The sequence below is a fragment of the Panthera pardus genome, unplaced genomic scaffold (assembly GCF_024362965.1).
Source record: "Panthera pardus isolate Hobbes unplaced genomic scaffold, ASM2436296v1 HiC_scaffold_3, whole genome shotgun sequence".
Taxonomy (NCBI): Eukaryota; Metazoa; Chordata; class Mammalia; order Carnivora; family Felidae; genus Panthera; species Panthera pardus.
Window position 1 is genome coordinate 32,703,019 of NW_026526876.1, and position 14,822 is coordinate 32,717,840.

General features: G+C 59.3%; 2 protein-coding genes across 5 annotated transcripts; one reads left to right on the top strand and one right to left on the bottom strand.

Annotated features, from left to right (window-relative positions):
* Positions 1-272: 272 nt before the first annotated feature.
* On the top strand, positions 273-8,857 carry PLEKHH3 (pleckstrin homology, MyTH4 and FERM domain containing H3). Of its 3 annotated transcripts, none has more exons than XR_008418668.1 (13): positions 273-911; positions 2,872-2,927; positions 3,272-3,351; positions 3,454-3,645; positions 3,730-3,887; positions 3,995-4,115; positions 4,898-5,204; positions 5,766-5,973; positions 6,205-6,341; positions 6,617-6,749; positions 6,944-7,380; positions 7,703-7,894; positions 8,468-8,560. XR_008418668.1 is itself a non-coding variant. In XM_053892605.1 (13 exons), exons 1-13 carry the CDS (start codon positions 750-752, stop codon positions 8,642-8,644), a joined length of 2,385 nt encoding a protein of 794 aa, XP_053748580.1. In that variant the 5' UTR covers positions 275-749; the 3' UTR covers positions 8,645-8,857. The 3 variants fall into 3 exon arrangements, 2 of the variants coding, with proteins under 2 accessions (XP_053748580.1, XP_053748582.1); XM_053892605.1 differs by having other exon boundaries at positions 275-911; positions 6,944-7,405; positions 8,468-8,857; XM_053892607.1 differs by having other exon boundaries at positions 275-911; positions 6,205-6,332; positions 6,944-7,405; positions 8,468-8,857.
* A 914-nt stretch (positions 8,858-9,771) lies between these two features.
* Positions 9,772-14,803, bottom strand: LOC109258530 (tubulin gamma-2 chain). Of its 2 annotated transcripts, XM_019435387.2 has the most exons (11): positions 14,565-14,803; positions 14,174-14,286; positions 13,785-13,952; positions 13,403-13,471; positions 12,569-12,648; positions 12,031-12,157; positions 11,346-11,432; positions 11,090-11,239; positions 10,550-10,702; positions 10,297-10,458; positions 9,772-10,169 (listed from the first exon to the last, which is right to left on the bottom strand). In XM_019435387.2, the coding sequence occupies exons 1-11, from the start codon at positions 14,611-14,613 to the stop codon at positions 9,972-9,974; spliced, it is 1,356 nt and encodes a 451-aa protein (XP_019290932.1). In that variant the 5' UTR covers positions 14,614-14,803; the 3' UTR covers positions 9,772-9,971. The 2 variants fall into 2 exon arrangements, with proteins under 2 accessions (XP_019290932.1, XP_019290934.1); XM_019435389.2 differs by lacking the exon at positions 12,569-12,648 and having other exon boundaries at positions 10,051-10,169.
* Positions 14,804-14,822: the final 19 nt, after the last annotated feature.

Here is a 14,822-nt window from a genome sequence, read left to right on the forward strand (position 1 = left end):
CCGTGACATCACTAGCACTCCGAGTCCGACCTCAGAGACAGGGGCGTGGCTAACATCGCACAGCCCCCTCCCTCCTTATTCCTCTGCTCCTCCCGGCTGTCACCAAGCCAGGGGCACATGATGCAACCCGCCGCGGTTTCAGTGGTCTGATTGGTGGCCGCGCCCGGCGCCAGGCACAGGGATTGGTCAGGGGAGGCTGTGACGAAAACTGCACCCTGCCCTGTAAAGAAGGGAGGAGAGAAAGAAGAGGGAAAGGGGGGGGGCCGTCGGAGGGGAGGGGGTTGGGGAGGCGGGGTCCCAGAGCTGTGCTCGCGCCCCTAGCGCGCCAGTCCCGGGGCTGCAGGGAGCGCAGCGCGCGCGGCCCGGGCCCCGGCCACCGGACACTCTACCGGACACGACCCTCCCTGGAGCTTGGACAACTGCCCACCTCGGACACTGCACCGGACACTGCCCCCCACAGGGCTGGACACTACAACGGACACTACTTCCCAGCTCCGGACACTGCTCCCCCACCAGCCCTGGACGCTTTCCCCCTCCCCCTCTGGGGGCGCAGACACCCAGACCCCGCAGGCGCTAGCAAGAGACCCCTTGCACCCCAGCGTCTGACACTGCCTCCTCCTTGTCCCCTTCTCTCTTCCCCTCCTCCCGCTGCATCATTCCCTCGCTCGGGTCGGAGCCCCGCCAGTTTCTCCGACCCCCTGCAGCTCGGCCCGGCTGCCCGAGCCCCCATCCCCCGGCTGCTCGCCCGGATGCCTCTCCCCGGGGGATTGTGGTGGCTCCTCTGCTGCCGTCGAGGCTTTACTCTTCTGCACCGGGACTACGGGGACGGCGAGCTTAGCGGGGACGGGGACGAGGACGAGGACGAGGAGACCTTTGAGCTGCGGACCCCGAGTCCAGCGGGCGGCGGGAGGGTAAGTCCCGGGGGGTTTGGAGTCTTGTCTCAATCCCTCTCACCAAAACCAGCCGTCACGTCTGATCCTGCTCCAGACTCCAGCCAAACGGCGTGCTCTTGGCGGACCGGGGACATGGGAGAGGTTTTTGCCTGGGGGCCAGGAGCCCCCCCCCCCCCCGGAGCTCAAGGAACAGTCCTACTGGGGATGTGCCTGTGGGTCTCGAGCCTCATGCTGGGCGCTGTCCACCTGCTAGGGGCCCTGAGGCAGGGGAGGCGTCACGCGTGGCCCGACCTGGCCCTGCCTCTCCCTTCCCCGCCGGGCCCGCGTCCCATCCCGTCTCCTTCCGCCTCCGCCAGCGCCGAGGAATGTGGCGAGGCCGGCTGGGCGGCTCGGACGCCTGGGTCCGCTCCGCTCCCAGTTTGTGAGCGCTGAGTGCTGGGGCCAGATGCCGGAGCTCCCGCCGCGGGGACGTGGGAGAGGGGGAGAAGGCATCCTCAGATTGGGGGCCGTGGCAGGGACCCCACGGACAGGGAGCTGGGGGCGACCGCTCTTCGAGGACCCATCGTCATTACCCTGCCACTCAAGACAGAACTCTCGGCCCTCCCTGGTGAGGCTCCTGGGGAATTTCGGAGGGGATGGTGAGGGACACGGCTCCCCGGTTTTGTGGAATCTCCCCGTGGGGAAACTGAGGCTCGTTGGTCTGGAAGACCTCCAATTCATGACGTCCCCTCCCCGATTCCCCGGCACACCGGCAACCAGACTCCCGTGTGCTATGGTCTGGGTCAGGCTCCCATCCCCCACTCAGGGGTCCCCAGCAGGCCCGGTGGCTCGGTGCCCGGGTGGGGCGGGCTGCGCCGCTGGGGCCGGCGCCAGCACCTGGCGGAGGCGGAGGGCGGATAAATATAGAGGGGGGTGGAGGGAGGGAAGCAGGGGACGGCGATTAGGGGAGTTGGTCTAAGAGAGTGGTCAGCACCTGCCCCCGTGGTGGTGTGGCTAAGAACTCCTTTTAGACCCTCCAGAAAATAGGTTGATCTGTCACTCAGGAAGGCACAGGACCCAGGCGTCCCCAAGCTTCCAGCCTGGACAGGGTCGGCAGTATGAACCACACCATTGCCTCCCTCATGCTCCACCTCCACCCCCCTCCACTGAGCTTGGGGACAGGTGTCCCTGCCTCCCCCACCTCCCCCTCCTGGCCTTAGCAGTGTGGGAGCAAAGGGACGATGGCACCGTTCCTGCCTGACCTGGCTCCTGGACGGATTTTGGCCTCTCTCAGACCCCAGTCTACAGTTGAAGTTCCAGGACAAGGGGGAGAAGGGCAAAATCCTGAGCTGCATCTCCCCCGGAGAGCCTGTGCCATTTTCCAGCCTGCCCTTCCTGAGCCCCAGCAAAGGGGGAGGGTCTGCTTACCATTGAGTCTGAGGGGTGTCTATGGAAGGGCAAAAGTAGTTCTTGGAGAAAGCCCTATACTGAAAAAGTCCTTCTTCCCTTCATCCACTTCTGTGCCCACCACCTGCCTGCCTGCCAGCCAATGAAGGGAAAATGAGGAGGAGGGGGTGACTTCCAGCAAGAAGAAACTTCACCCACCTCTCTCTTTTCAAAGATGGGGAAGCCAAGGCCCAAAGGCTCTGCCGACTTGTGAAGGTTCCACAGCCAGTTAGTGATTCGAGTTAGTGGTCAGGCTGTTACTAGAACCCAGGTCTCCCCACTCCCTGCACAGTGTTCTTTCCACTGTATCCCGCCCTGATTTAAGTCTTCAAAGGGAAACGGAGACAAGGCGGGAGGCTTCGCTTCTTAGCTCGGGCAGTTCTGTACAGACTGGAAGAAGGGGCGACCTTCAGCTTCTACTCACTCCCTCACAGTCATGACCCTACTCCTTGATTCCTCAATTCCCTGAGCAGCGCTGTCCTGGGGGCAGAAGCCACCGGCATCCTGCGATGACGGCTCTGATCCTGAGGGCTGCCCCCGCCTGTTTCCCCAGGGCCCCTTGGACGTGACGCTGACTCAGCCGGTGAGGAGCGGGCCAGCCTCTGACAGGTGAGCTCGGCCCTGAGTCTCGTGGTCTGGAGACCCCAGCCCGTTCCCGGGACCCCAATCCTCGCCGTCTGCCCTCCCGCAGTTGTGCAATAAGGGAGAGGCCTTACGCCGGACGCTGTGGTTTGGCCGGGGTCCCGGGGGGGCGGTCCGACTGGGGGCGCGGGGAGAAAGGGGGGGGGGTCTGGGCTATTTCTGGTGCGAGGTCAGAACGGCCCAGCAGTTCCCACAGCCTGGGGGAGGGGTGTCCCGGCGCTTGCAGTCTGGGGAGCCCCGACTGAGGAGCCCCCTGGAGGCGGGGTGCAGGACCGACAGCCTCGCCCAACCCTCCCTCCCCTCTGGCCCAGGCTGCAGAGCTGGGAGGAGACGCGAAGTCTCATCCCAGAGAAGGGGCCGCCGGAGGAGGACCCGGACGTCGTGGTGAAAGGTGGGGACCCACCTCATGCACTCTGGAAGCCCCAATCCCAACCCTCCAGGGGATAGTGTCTTCTCCTACTCACCTCCTTTCCTTCCCTCTTCTGCCCTCCAGGTTGGCTGTACCGAGAGCCCCGCGGAGGAGGGGCGCGGCCCTGGTTGCCCCCGCGCCGGGCCTGGTTCGTGCTCACCAGGGACTCCCTGGATCAGTTCAGCAGCAGCGGGAAGGGGGCGCGGCGCCTCGGGAGCCTCGTGCTCACCAGCTTGTGTTCGGTGACCGGCCCGGAGCGCCGACCCAAAGAGACCGGTGAGACTTCGTGGGGACTCTTGTACCTCCCTGGGCAGCAGCCCCGCCGGCCCTAATCGCCCTCCGCGGGCTCTTTTTCCCCAGGTCTGTGGTCAGTGACCGTGTCTGGCCGGAAGCACAGCATCCGGCTCTGCTCCCCGCGCCAGGCTGAGGCGGAGCGCTGGGGGGTGGCGTTGCGAGAAGTGATCGCCTCCAAGGCACCACTGGAGACCCCTACCCAGCTGCTGCTTAGGGACATTCAGGTGTGAAAGAAGGGACTTCGTCGAGAAAGAGGAGGGTGGTGAATCCAGAAGCTGTCTGAGTTCATGGAGAGCCCCCTTTCCCATCCCTGTGACTCCTTAACTTCTAGGAGAGTTGCGGGGATCCGGAAGCTGTGGCCCTTATTTACCGACGGAACCCAATTCTGAGGCACACCAGTGGGGCCTTGTACGCTCCACTCCTGCCCCTGCCCTACGGTGTCAGCGCCCCAGGTGAGTGGTGCCATGGCCCAAGTCCCTTGGATGGGGAATCTGAATGCCTCACTTGACGGGGACTTAGAAGTCCAAAGCAAACCTAGCCCCTCACTTTTCCAAGGATGAAGGTGAAAATAGAAGCTGACCAAACTGATACCCAAGGTGGAGGAGAGGGAAGCCAGCACAGGAAAAGAGGCTCCCTTTGACCACCTTCCCTGTGGGTCTCATTCTGCCTACTGATATTCCTTCATGAGTTTTTACACTCTCTGTCCTATTTTTCAGTATACTCTTAAGACCAAGTCATACCGCCTTTACAACTGCTGGACAGGCCAGAACTTTGGGACAATGTGCTGGCCTCATTCAGCTACACCTCTTCCCCAAAAGGAAGAGTGACTAGTCAGGCCCTAAAGCTAGAAGATTAAGGAGGGCTGGGAGACAAACCCTTGTTTCAGGACTCCCAGTCCAGCCTGTTTTCTAGTTCATGGTGATGGCTCTTAGTGCCCAATTGCAGAATCTGGGGTTTGAGCCTATTTCTTTTAGTCAACCCCTGTAGCTCACAAACTCAGAGAGCAGCCTCAGTGGATCCCGAGGTGGAGATACCTGGGAGGTAGGGGTTGAGAGCTTGGCTCTGTGGGGACCATTGCTTTCCCTTCACTCTTCCTGTCGTTCGAACTCTCCCCTCCTTGCCATCCCCTGTCCCCTTATATTCCCTCTGACCTTTCCCTGGTTCATGCCTTCCTTCCAGGGCCCAGCTCTGTGTCCCCTCTCCAAACCGTCCCTCCACCCCCACCCTCCCACAGGTCCGGGCTACGCACCCTTGCGCGAGGAGGCGGTGCGGCTGTTCCTGGCGCTGCAGGCGCTGGAGGGGGCGCGGCGCCCCGGGCCCCTGATGCAGGGTGTGCTCCAAACCTGCCGGGACCTGCCTGCGCTCCGCGACGAGCTCTTCCTGCAGCTGGCTAAGCAGACCTCGGGCCCCGCAGGCCCCCCTGGGCCCCCAGCTACCCAAGACCCCGCAGCCCTTCGGTACTGGCAGCTCCTCACCTGCATGAGCTGCACCTTCCGGCCTGGGGGAGCTGTGAGGGGGCACCTCCTGGGGCATCTGGAAAGGTGAGAGGGGAGGGGTGGGGTAAGGCCAAGGCAAGGGAGCTGACAGGGCTGGGAGAGAATGACAGGCCTTGCCAAATTGTTTGGTGGAGGGAGAATTTAGGCCCAGCGAAGGGAAGAGACTTGACCGCTGCTAATATGTACACCGTCTCTGTGGGAATTAAAGATCTGATCCCACTTTCGGTGGGAGGAATTACAAAAGGCGCCCCCTTTGGGCAGAGGAATTACTAAAGGCTGCTTTTCCTCGGGGCTGAGGCAGCCAGTTGCAAAGCGGAATGAGGCTGGATTTTGGATTCCAACCCGAAGGAGGAAGGAGGATCGTGGAGACTTTGGGAAGTGGGAGGGGGCAGTGAGGAGCAAGCTGTCAGGGCCTTAGAAAGTAATTCAGATCCACGTGGTGCGCCAAGGGTAGATCCAGAAGAGAGAGGGTCGCTGCCTTCAAGGAACTTAGAGTTGGAAGGAAGGGAACCGATTAGATGAAAGAAACGATAAAATAAGAGGGCGAAAGGAAGGGGGAGAAGGTAAGCTCTCCGAGCACCGATCCTCGGGTTTTCCCTACCCCAGGACCGAGCAGGCGCTCCCGGACACAGAACTGGCGGAATATGCGCGCTTCATCCGGAAAGCGCTGGGCCGGACGCGCGGCCGGGAGCTGGTGCCTTCTCTGGCAGAGATTTCAGCGTTGAGCCGACGACAGGAGCTGTTGTGCACCGTGCACTGTCCGGGGGCTGGTGCCTGCCCTGTGGCCATAGACTCTCACACCACAGCGGGGGAGGCAAGGCCAGAAAAGACCCCTGAAACCACAACCCTTCCCGCCCCCCCCCTCCCCCCACCCCAGCTTCCCATGCCTGGCTCTCCTGGTTCCCGGGCCCTAGGTTTGCCCAAGCCTGAGATTCATCATTTGAGTCAGGGATGTGTATGGAGGGACTGAGAGAGCTGAAAGAACCCTCCAGATGGCAAGACCCCTGCGCGGTCTGACCTTCCCCTCATGCCTTCTCCCATCCAGGTTGCTCGAGAGCTCGTGGGACGGCTGGGCTTGGCCCGTAGCCGGAACGCATTCGCGCTGTATGAGCAGCGAGGGGCCCAGGAGCGAGCCCTGGCTGGGAGCACTCTCGTGGCCGACGTGCTCACCAGGTTTGAGAAGTAAATGTCCAGCCCCAGCCCCGCTCTCCGTTAACCCATCAGCCTCTCAGCTCTGGTCAATCCCTGAGCAAACTTTTATGAAGCCCTGGCCATTTGCCCTGCACGGTAACGTTTGCTGGTTCACACATGGAGCCTGCCCTCGGGCAGTTTGCTGTTTGGCTTCAAGGCGTCCCAAACTTCTGGCTCCGCCCCCCCCCCCCGTTTGGTCCCGCCTCCGGCCAGCGCCTAGGGGAGTCTCGCTTCTGCCTCACACCGAGTCCTTATCTCTTCTTTAGTTTGGCAGCGGAGGAAGCCGGGCTGGATGATTCGACGGACTCTGGTTGGAGACTATGCCTGCGTCTTCACGGGCCTCTGCACCCAGAGGGGCTGTCCCCAGACGGTCACGAACTGCCTTTCCTCTTTGAGCAGGTGAGGATCTCCAGCGTTCACGCCCCTCCCCCCCCCCCAAGACTCGCGGGCCTGAACCCCTCCCTTTCTGGGCCGTCTCATTTCATAGTTATGGCAACCTCGCGGGAGGCTTTACTTGAACCCAGACCTCGGATTTTGCACCCCGAGGTGACTTCGCCGCCGCTGCCACGTTGACACCCACTGCCTCCTCTTAGGCTCACGCTCTGCTGCTCCGCGGCCGGCCGCCCCCGCCCGAAGACACGCTGCGCGCCCTGGCGGCGCTGCGTCTGCAGAGCCTGCACCGAGACTTCTCCCCCAGGGAGCCCCTGCCGCCCCTGGACCGCCTGCTGCCGCCCCCCGCCCCGCCACGTGAAGACCCTCCCCGCCCAGTCCCCAGGCCTCCTCCCTCCGCCGCCCTGCTGGCCGGGGCAATCTGGAGTCCGGGCCTGGCCAAGAGGCGGGCGGAGAGGACCCGGCGCGGCGGCGGGGCCGGCAGCACGGCGGGAAGCGTGGCCCGCGAGGGAGGAAGTGGCGCCGGCACGGCGGCCGCTGTGCTGGGCGGCTGGAAGCGGCTACGGGGCATGGGCCGAGCTGAGGCCATGGCTGCCTACCTGGCTCTGGCGGCGCAGTGTCCAGGGTTCGGCGCTGCTCGGTATGACGTTCTGGAGCTGAGCACGGTGAGGGGGAGAAGGGAGAGGGGACTCTGGCGGCCCAAGCCCTACACCTTTGCCCCAGAGCCACAAGCCCCACTGTGGGTCAAGTCACTCCTGACACCCAGCACAGCTGCCCCTCCCAAATCCCAGGAGTCACTCCCTGGCCCTTGGGTTCTCACCTCTCCAGAGCCTTAAGCCCCTCCATGCAATGTGGATCATAGAGGGGACTGGGAAACTCCCTGCTCACAGCCATCTCCCCCCACCAAAATTAATGCTACAGGGTTCCCTCCTTCCACCCTGACTCTGCCTGTCTGTCCATAGGAGCCTGGTGGGGGCACTCCACAGAAGCTATGCCTGGGCTTGGGAGCCAAGGCCATGTCCCTCTCCCGGCCAGGTGAGACAGAGCCCATCCACTGTGTCAGCTATGGCCATGTGGCCGCCTGCCAACTGATGGGCCCCCACACCCTGGCACTGAGGGTGGGAGAGAGCCAGCTCCTCCTGCAGAGTCCCCAGGTGAGTAGAAAGAGGGTGTGGAAGGTGGAAGGAAAGGAAAGGATGTCAAGAAACATTTTATTAAACACTGAGCATGGGGCAGATACAGTTCTAGGCACCGGGGATCCACCTGTGATCAAAGAGAGGCTCAAGGAGCTGATATTAATTAGAGCAGGAGTGTCAGACACTGAACAAGGAATCAAAAACCATATAAGAAAGTGATAAACGCTACCAAGGGAAGGGTAGTGTGACAGGAAGTGACTGGAGGGGGGTCATAGCATTAGGTAGGACAGTCAGGAAAGGATACTCAAAGTGACCTTTAAGCTAGCCACAGGAAGACCTGGGGGAACAGCATTCCAGGTAGAAGATATTCCAAGTGTAAAGGCCTTGAGATGACAATCCACTTAGCATCTTTGAGAAGCAGAAAGACACCAGTGTGACTGGCACATAGTGAGTGAGGGAGAGAGCGGTGATGAGGAAGGAAAGGTCGTAGGGGGCAGCTCTAGTAAGGCCCTGGTAAGGAGCCTGGGTGGAGGATGAGACAAAGGAGAACCCAGTGGCCCCTACTGCACTCTGACCTCTGCCTTCTCTTAGGTGGAAGAGATCATGCAGCTGGTGAATGCCTATTTGCCCAGTCCCTCCCCCGAGAGGCCCTGCCGCAGCCCTTCTCCTCCATGCCAAGACCTGCCAGACACCTCCCCTCCCAGCCAGCACCCGGGCCTGGACGAGCCCCAGGGACAGTCTGGCTGTTTGGGGCAGCTGCAGGACTGAGCCTGCCAAGAGGTCACGACCTCCCTTCTGCCTCCAGCCTGGACCTGGACTGCTCTGAGATTTGAGGGAACCGTGGACCCTTTTGGCCCTGCAGGGACAGGGCACACACCACACCCAAGGGCTGCAATGGGTGCAGACAATTTTCTAGTTTGTTTCTTAATTTATTTGTAGAAGAGAAGCAAAAAGAAAAAAAAAAATCCTTATTTACACAAACCCTTCCTGTGGGAGTGTTGTCAGTGGGACAAGTTAGAGTCCCCAGAGCTCAGAGCTCCACCTCTGGGGACGCCCACACTGTGGGCTTTTACCAGCACTGAAGGGAGTCTGGACACCACAGGGCTCCACCCTCCTTGACCTTCTGGATTTAACCTCCTCTTAGCCAGCATGCTGCCACAGGGTGGTGGGTGGGGCAGGCAAGAGGGCAGTTTTGGAGGCTGGCAATTACTCACCCTTGCTTCTCCATTGAGTGGCATAGGGGTGGCCTCCTGGCGTCTCTAAGGCCGGAAGGCAGTGAGTCATCAGGACTGGCACTACCCAGTTCCTACCCTGGTGTCCAGCTTCTGGGCCCTAGTTGGGTCCATCTTTTGTGTGCCTACTGCTTTGGGCCTGGAATGGAGAGAAGCCTGGGGCAGGATCAGACCCAAGAACTTCTCTGGCACAGATAATACCTTATCGGGATGGGCTCAGTCCTACTCCCGAGTTCTGTTCCGCTTTATCAAGTTAGTTTGAATCGGGTTGCGTTCCTGAGGATCTGATAGCCTTGGGCACTGGGAATCTAGAGTTCTGGCTTTCCTGACCTGCTCAGAATGCTGCAGGCCCTCCTTCTCTAGCCCCCACAGCCTCTTCGCTAGCGGAAGAAGCTGGGGCAATATTGATCCACCCTGGGGCAGGAGCGTAGGCACTGAGGACATAGCAGACCTCAGTAAACCTCTGTAATCTTGAGAGTAGGGCTGACTCTAGTAAAGCAGCCTGGTTCTAGACAAGGTATGCCAGTGGAAATAGTGACCACACTAAGACCTGGACTAAGTGGACTAAGATAAAGGCCACATACCTGGGAACTGGGAGGGAGCATGGGTCATCCCCTATATTCACAGACCAAGCCCTGACTATATCCACAACCAAGCTCTGACTGTATTCACGACAAAGCTTTATTGCTTTATTCAAGCTAAATGAGCAATATCAAGGGTCAGGTCAGAGAAGGGTGGAAGTAGGACCAGCTCCTGGGCTGGAGATAAACCTAGGAAGGTTTTTGGTGACAAGAATCTGGGTCACAGGGACCAGGCACAATGGGGACTATGCATACTGTCCAGGGGAAGTGGTGGGGAGGAAGTCACTGCTCCTGGGCGCCCCAGGAGATGTAGTCTGGCCGTGTGGCTGCATGGTACTCGTCGATGAGTTCCTGCACAACCTCCCTGGACGTGTCCAGCTCATCAAAGTTCTCCTTGAAGATGTCCTCCTTGCGGAACTGCTCCAGGAAGGCCTCCCGCTTCCGCAGCTTGTCATACTGCTGGCAGGAACTTTCAAAGAGCTGAAAGAGATAGAAATCTCCAGGATGGGAACCAGTGCATGATAAGGGGCTGGAATGGAATGGGGGAGAATGATAAGGGTGTCTACTGGAACTGAATGGCCAAAGAAGACCAGGAGATTAGGCTCACCGAGGAGATGCTGGTGTGGTTGGCCATCATGAGCCCACTGACCCGGTGGGCCGAAGGCAGGTAGGGAGACTTCCTTGACAGGGCCACCTGGATGCTGGCAGGGCCCCAGGGGATGAAGTTGGCCAACTTCCGCTCCCGGATCCTCTGCAGACTCTTGTGGACCTAGCGGGGAGGGGTGGACACAACAGTGGTGGTGGTAGCCTCTCCTCTACCCCTGTGGGTTCCGGGGGTGGCACGAAGGGGCCTCACCTACCTGGGTGGGGTCCACCTCCCCCTGGATGATGTTGAGGATGGCGATGTAGCAATGGTTGGTCTGGCGATCCCGGCCCGTGGACACCATCACGTTCTTGGGCTGCAGCAGCCGCCTCATGACATCCAGGACTGTGGTCTTCCTCACGCTGGCCACCTGAGGGGAGAGCGGGCCACGGGGACCAGGCCAGCACTCAGGGCACGGTCCAATGGCTGACCCCCATCAGACTCAGGCTAGGATGGTCTCTCTGGGAGGCATCTTGAGATTCAGGTATACACTGAGCCTTGGCTGCAGGACCAGGAATCTTAGCCCTCCTCAGCTCAGCAAGGTCATGCCCCTGTGCGGGAGCATCAGCAGACCCCACGTAGCCCGGGCCCTACAGGGAGCCAGGGGTGTAGGGAAGAGGAGAACAAGTCAGCACGGAGCTGGACAGTCTGTGCCTGTCCCTGAGCACAGAGCCTCTGGGGCTACAAAGAGCGGCTCCTGGAGGGCGCAGCAGGGGGACAGAAAGGTTAGGGCAGGGCCTGCTGGGGCTGCTCCTACCGACTGGTCCGTGGTGAGCGGGGTGTAGCCGGTCATGAGGAAGTGGAGTCGAGGAGTGGGGATGAGCGAGGCGATGAGGCCGATGAGGTCGTTGTTCATGTAGCCAGGGTAGCGCAGGGTGGTGGTGCTGGCTGACATGATGGTGGACACCTGGGGACGGGGGTGCCGGGTCATGGGCCTTGGCCTGGGGCGGGGCCTCCCTTCCCCAGATGGCACTCCAGTAAGGAGGGTTTCCAGTCCAGGAGCAGGGGCTCACCAGCTGGTTGATCTGGGAGAAGGATGGGTTCTGGATGTGCAGGCGGTCTGTGGCGATCCGGTTCAGGGCTGTGTTGTCCAGTACCACCTGGGGGGACAGAAGAGGGTCACGGCACCTTTTTGAGGAGAAAGGGGGCAGAGAGATAAGTTATTAGCTTTACCCCCTCTAAATTCTAAAAACCAGGAAGTGCGTTAACTTAAAAAGGAAAATACTGTCCCTGGGGCATCACAAGACACTTTTCTACCATCCTGTAAACAAATTGTCTCCATGTGCCATCCACTGTGTCTGGTTCTGGAGACACCATGGAGGGTAAAACAGGCACGGTCTGTCCCCTTCACCAGGTCTACAGAAAAGTACAGTTACAGCCTGAAATATGCACGAAGGAATTTGACCTTGAATGCGTGGTCAGAGAAGGTTTTACTATGAAAGTGCCCCTTGGGCTGAGAATTTAAGCATGAGTAGGCATTAAATAGGCTAAATGGGGACACATGTCAGGGGTATTCACTTTGTTGAGAGCAACTTGGGGTCAAGTCCTTATTTCATAATTTGGGCCACCAGGTATGGCTTTATTTGGTCCTCTGTTCTCTGGGCAGGGGCTTGGGAAGGGCAGGGTGTACATGTCCCACTGGTTTGAGGAGGTGGAGCAAAGCACTCCCACCCCCCCACTCCTTTCTCGGGCACTCACCACACAGTCTGCATTCTGGGTCAGCCTCTTGAGCGTGAGCAGGGAGTTGTAGGGCTGGACCACCACATCGCTCATCTCGTCCTGGTTGGGAAACACTGAGTATGTCTGCACCAGCTTCTTGGGATACCTGGGGGTGAAGAAGAGGGAAAGGGGAAGGTGACAGTGAACTGGAAGGACTCCCATCACTGCCCACCTTGGTCTTCTCTAGAGATAATAGGGTCATTCCTTTCCAAGTGCCACCAAGCTTTTGTACAAAAGGCGGGTGAGGGCAGAACTGAGTGTTTAGAGCCCAGGAGCCAAAAAGGATAAACCTAAAGCATCACACCCACCAAACCCTGTAGGTCCCTCCTCTCCCTAGGCAAACCCCCTCCTGGAAGTTACTGTTTCCTAGATGTTCCCTGGATGGCCAGGCTCTATTTCTACCAGTGACTCAAAGCAATAGTGCCAAGCCGTTCAGTCCAAGAGAAAAAAGTGACAAAAAGGAAAGACCTTACCCAGGGAACCAGGGCTAATGCCCTCTCCCCAAACACAGGGTTACCTGTCATTCAGTCGTTCCAGAAGGTAGGAACCCAGGCCAGAACCGGTCCCCCCAGCAATGGAATGACACAGCACAAAGCCCTGCATGGGGAGAGGCAGTCTCCAGGGATCTGGGGAAGAGGCTTTAGGCTTGTCTCATTCCCCACTCCCAACACACTCCTGTCTCAAGGCTGCTTCTGTGTCCATCAGGCTGAGGCTCCTTGGGAAGGAAGACTCATGCCTAAGGAGCTGATGCCATCCACATTAGGATCTCTTTGAGGACAAGTACTGTACCTTTCTTTAAAAAATTTGTTTTTAAATATCTATTTTTGAGAGAGAGAGAGAGAGGCAGAGAGAGAGGGAGATCTGAAGCAGGCTCCTGGCTCTGAGCTGTCAGCACAGAGCCTGACACAGGTTTCAAACACGTGAACCATGAGATCATGACCTGAGCTGAAGTAGGACACTCAATGACTGAGCCACCCAGGTGCCCCTGTACCTTTCTTTTTAAATGTTTTTTTTTTAATTTACTTATTTTGAGAGATAGCAAGTAGAGGAAGGGCAGAGAGAGAGAGGGAGAGAGGGAGAATCCCAAGCAGGCTCTGAGCTGTTAGTGCAGAGCCTGACTTGGGGCTCAATCTCACGAACCATGAGATCATAACCTGAGCAGATATCAAGTCAGTCGACTGAGCCACCCAGGAGCCTCTGTACCTTATTTACCTTAATATCTCACATATGATGCTCCAAAAATCAGTTTTAAATAGAATTGCCCCCATCACACCACCTGTTCGGACTACCTCCCGACCTTTCCCCAGCACTTATCAGCCTTTTCTTTTCCTTCAGTGGGGCTGAACCTCACCTCTAAGCTGTCACTTCCATCTGCTTCTCGGTCTATGATATCAAAAATGTCTTCATGGATTTTCTCACCCTGTATAGAGAGACATGGAAGTGAGGGTAAGGATGAAGGTTCTGGGGAGTACCTCTTTTCAGCACCAAGAACACCCCCTGGGACACTACTGCCACCCTCAAACAGAGCCTCAGCTGTGACCCTCAACCCAAAAAAGCTACTTTTCAAATGATTTGCAGCTTGCATACACCTCTCCCTGGCTCTCCCTCTTGTCAGGGTATCCCTTTGTCTCTTATTTATTGTCTATCCGGTCTGGTCAAATCCCCAGGCTGCCTGAGCCTGCCTTGCCCTAGGGAGGGAACATCAAGGGTTTCTGGGATGGCCACCCAGATACCTGCGAGAATCCACTGGCCCAGTTGTTGCCAGCCCCTCCTCCATGCTCTGACAGGTAGATGTTCTCTGGGTTGTAGAGCTTGGCATAGGGGGAGTTGAGGATGGAGTGGATCACCCGGGGCTCCAGGTCCAGCAGCACGGCCCTGGGGATGTAGTGCTCATCGTCTGCCTGTCAAGGGGAGACCAGCAGGGTGGTCCAGTCAGCTAAGGCCCAGTCCTCCATCCTCCCAACTCTGGCTCCTGCCTGTCCTCCCTCCTCAAGCCAGCCGCCCTGACTCCTTTGCCCAGAGGGTTTCCTGGTACCAAGCCACTGCCCTTCCCTCAGGCCCCCTGGGGCCACTGTGGGGGGTGCGGGGGAGGGGGGGTGGCTGGCAAAGTCGCTGGGAGCACCTGGTAGAAAAAGACGTCCTTGCGGTCAGTGCCCTCGGTGGCGAACTCCTCCACGATGCCCTCGGGGCTGATACCATGCTCAGCGCACAGTTGTTTCCAGAACTCGAACCCAACTGGGGGATGAGGAGAGATGCCTGGGTCTGATAGTCATAAGGCCTCAGCAGCCCAGGGTTAGGCTCAGAGGCTGTCACACTCAGAGGCTGGGCCCAAGACACCTGGTCTGGGAGCTGTCACAGCCCAGGCGCGGCTCTCCATCGGGGCCTTGTTCATCATGCGCAATAGGGCAGGGGTTTCATGGAAGGGAAAGGGGGACTAGAGGATGCCAAGCACTTGGGTGGGACCCGAAGGGGCAGAACCGGAGACTGGAAGGGCCCGGCGCTCGCTCGCTCACTCTGGTTGCCGCACTGGCCCAGCTGCAGGGTGATGATCTCCCGGGGCATCGCTCTTCAGACGTGGGCGCGCCAGCCCTGCCCGGCGGGAGTCACGGCAGAGACGAACGCCTGGCAGCCGGGCTCGCGGGACGTGGGGAGCGCGCGTTCTCTTCGTCTTTTGACGCGAGTGCTCGGTCTGCGCGTGTGCAGTGCGGGCCTCCCCACTGCCGCCGGGCCGGGGAGCCCAACCTGGACATGATTTCCCCACTACAGTTACA

Excerpts from the sequence above, each read along its gene's own strand:
- PLEKHH3 (XM_053892605.1), top strand. The coding sequence starts at position 750 with ATGCCTCTCCCCGGGGGATTGTGGTGGCTCCTCTGCTGCCGTCGAGGC. Across the intron at positions 3,646-3,729 it reads GCGCCGACCCAAAGAGACCG|GTCTGTGGTCAGTGACCGTG; the intron begins GTGAGACTTCGT and ends CTTTTTCCCCAG. Across the intron at positions 6,750-6,943 it reads TGCCTTTCCTCTTTGAGCAG|GCTCACGCTCTGCTGCTCCG; the intron begins GTGAGGATCTCC and ends GCCTCCTCTTAG.
- LOC109258530 (XM_019435387.2), bottom strand. The coding sequence starts at position 14,613 with ATGCCCCGGGAGATCATCACCCTGCAGCTGGGCCAGTGCGGCAACCAG. Across the intron at positions 11,433-12,030 it reads CCCAGAATGCAGACTGTGTG|GTGGTACTGGACAACACAGC; the intron begins GTGAGTGCCCGA and ends CTGTCCCCCCAG. Across the intron at positions 10,703-11,089 it reads CGCTCACCACGGACCAGTCG|GTGGCCAGCGTGAGGAAGAC; the intron begins GTAGGAGCAGCC and ends CTCTCCCCTCAG.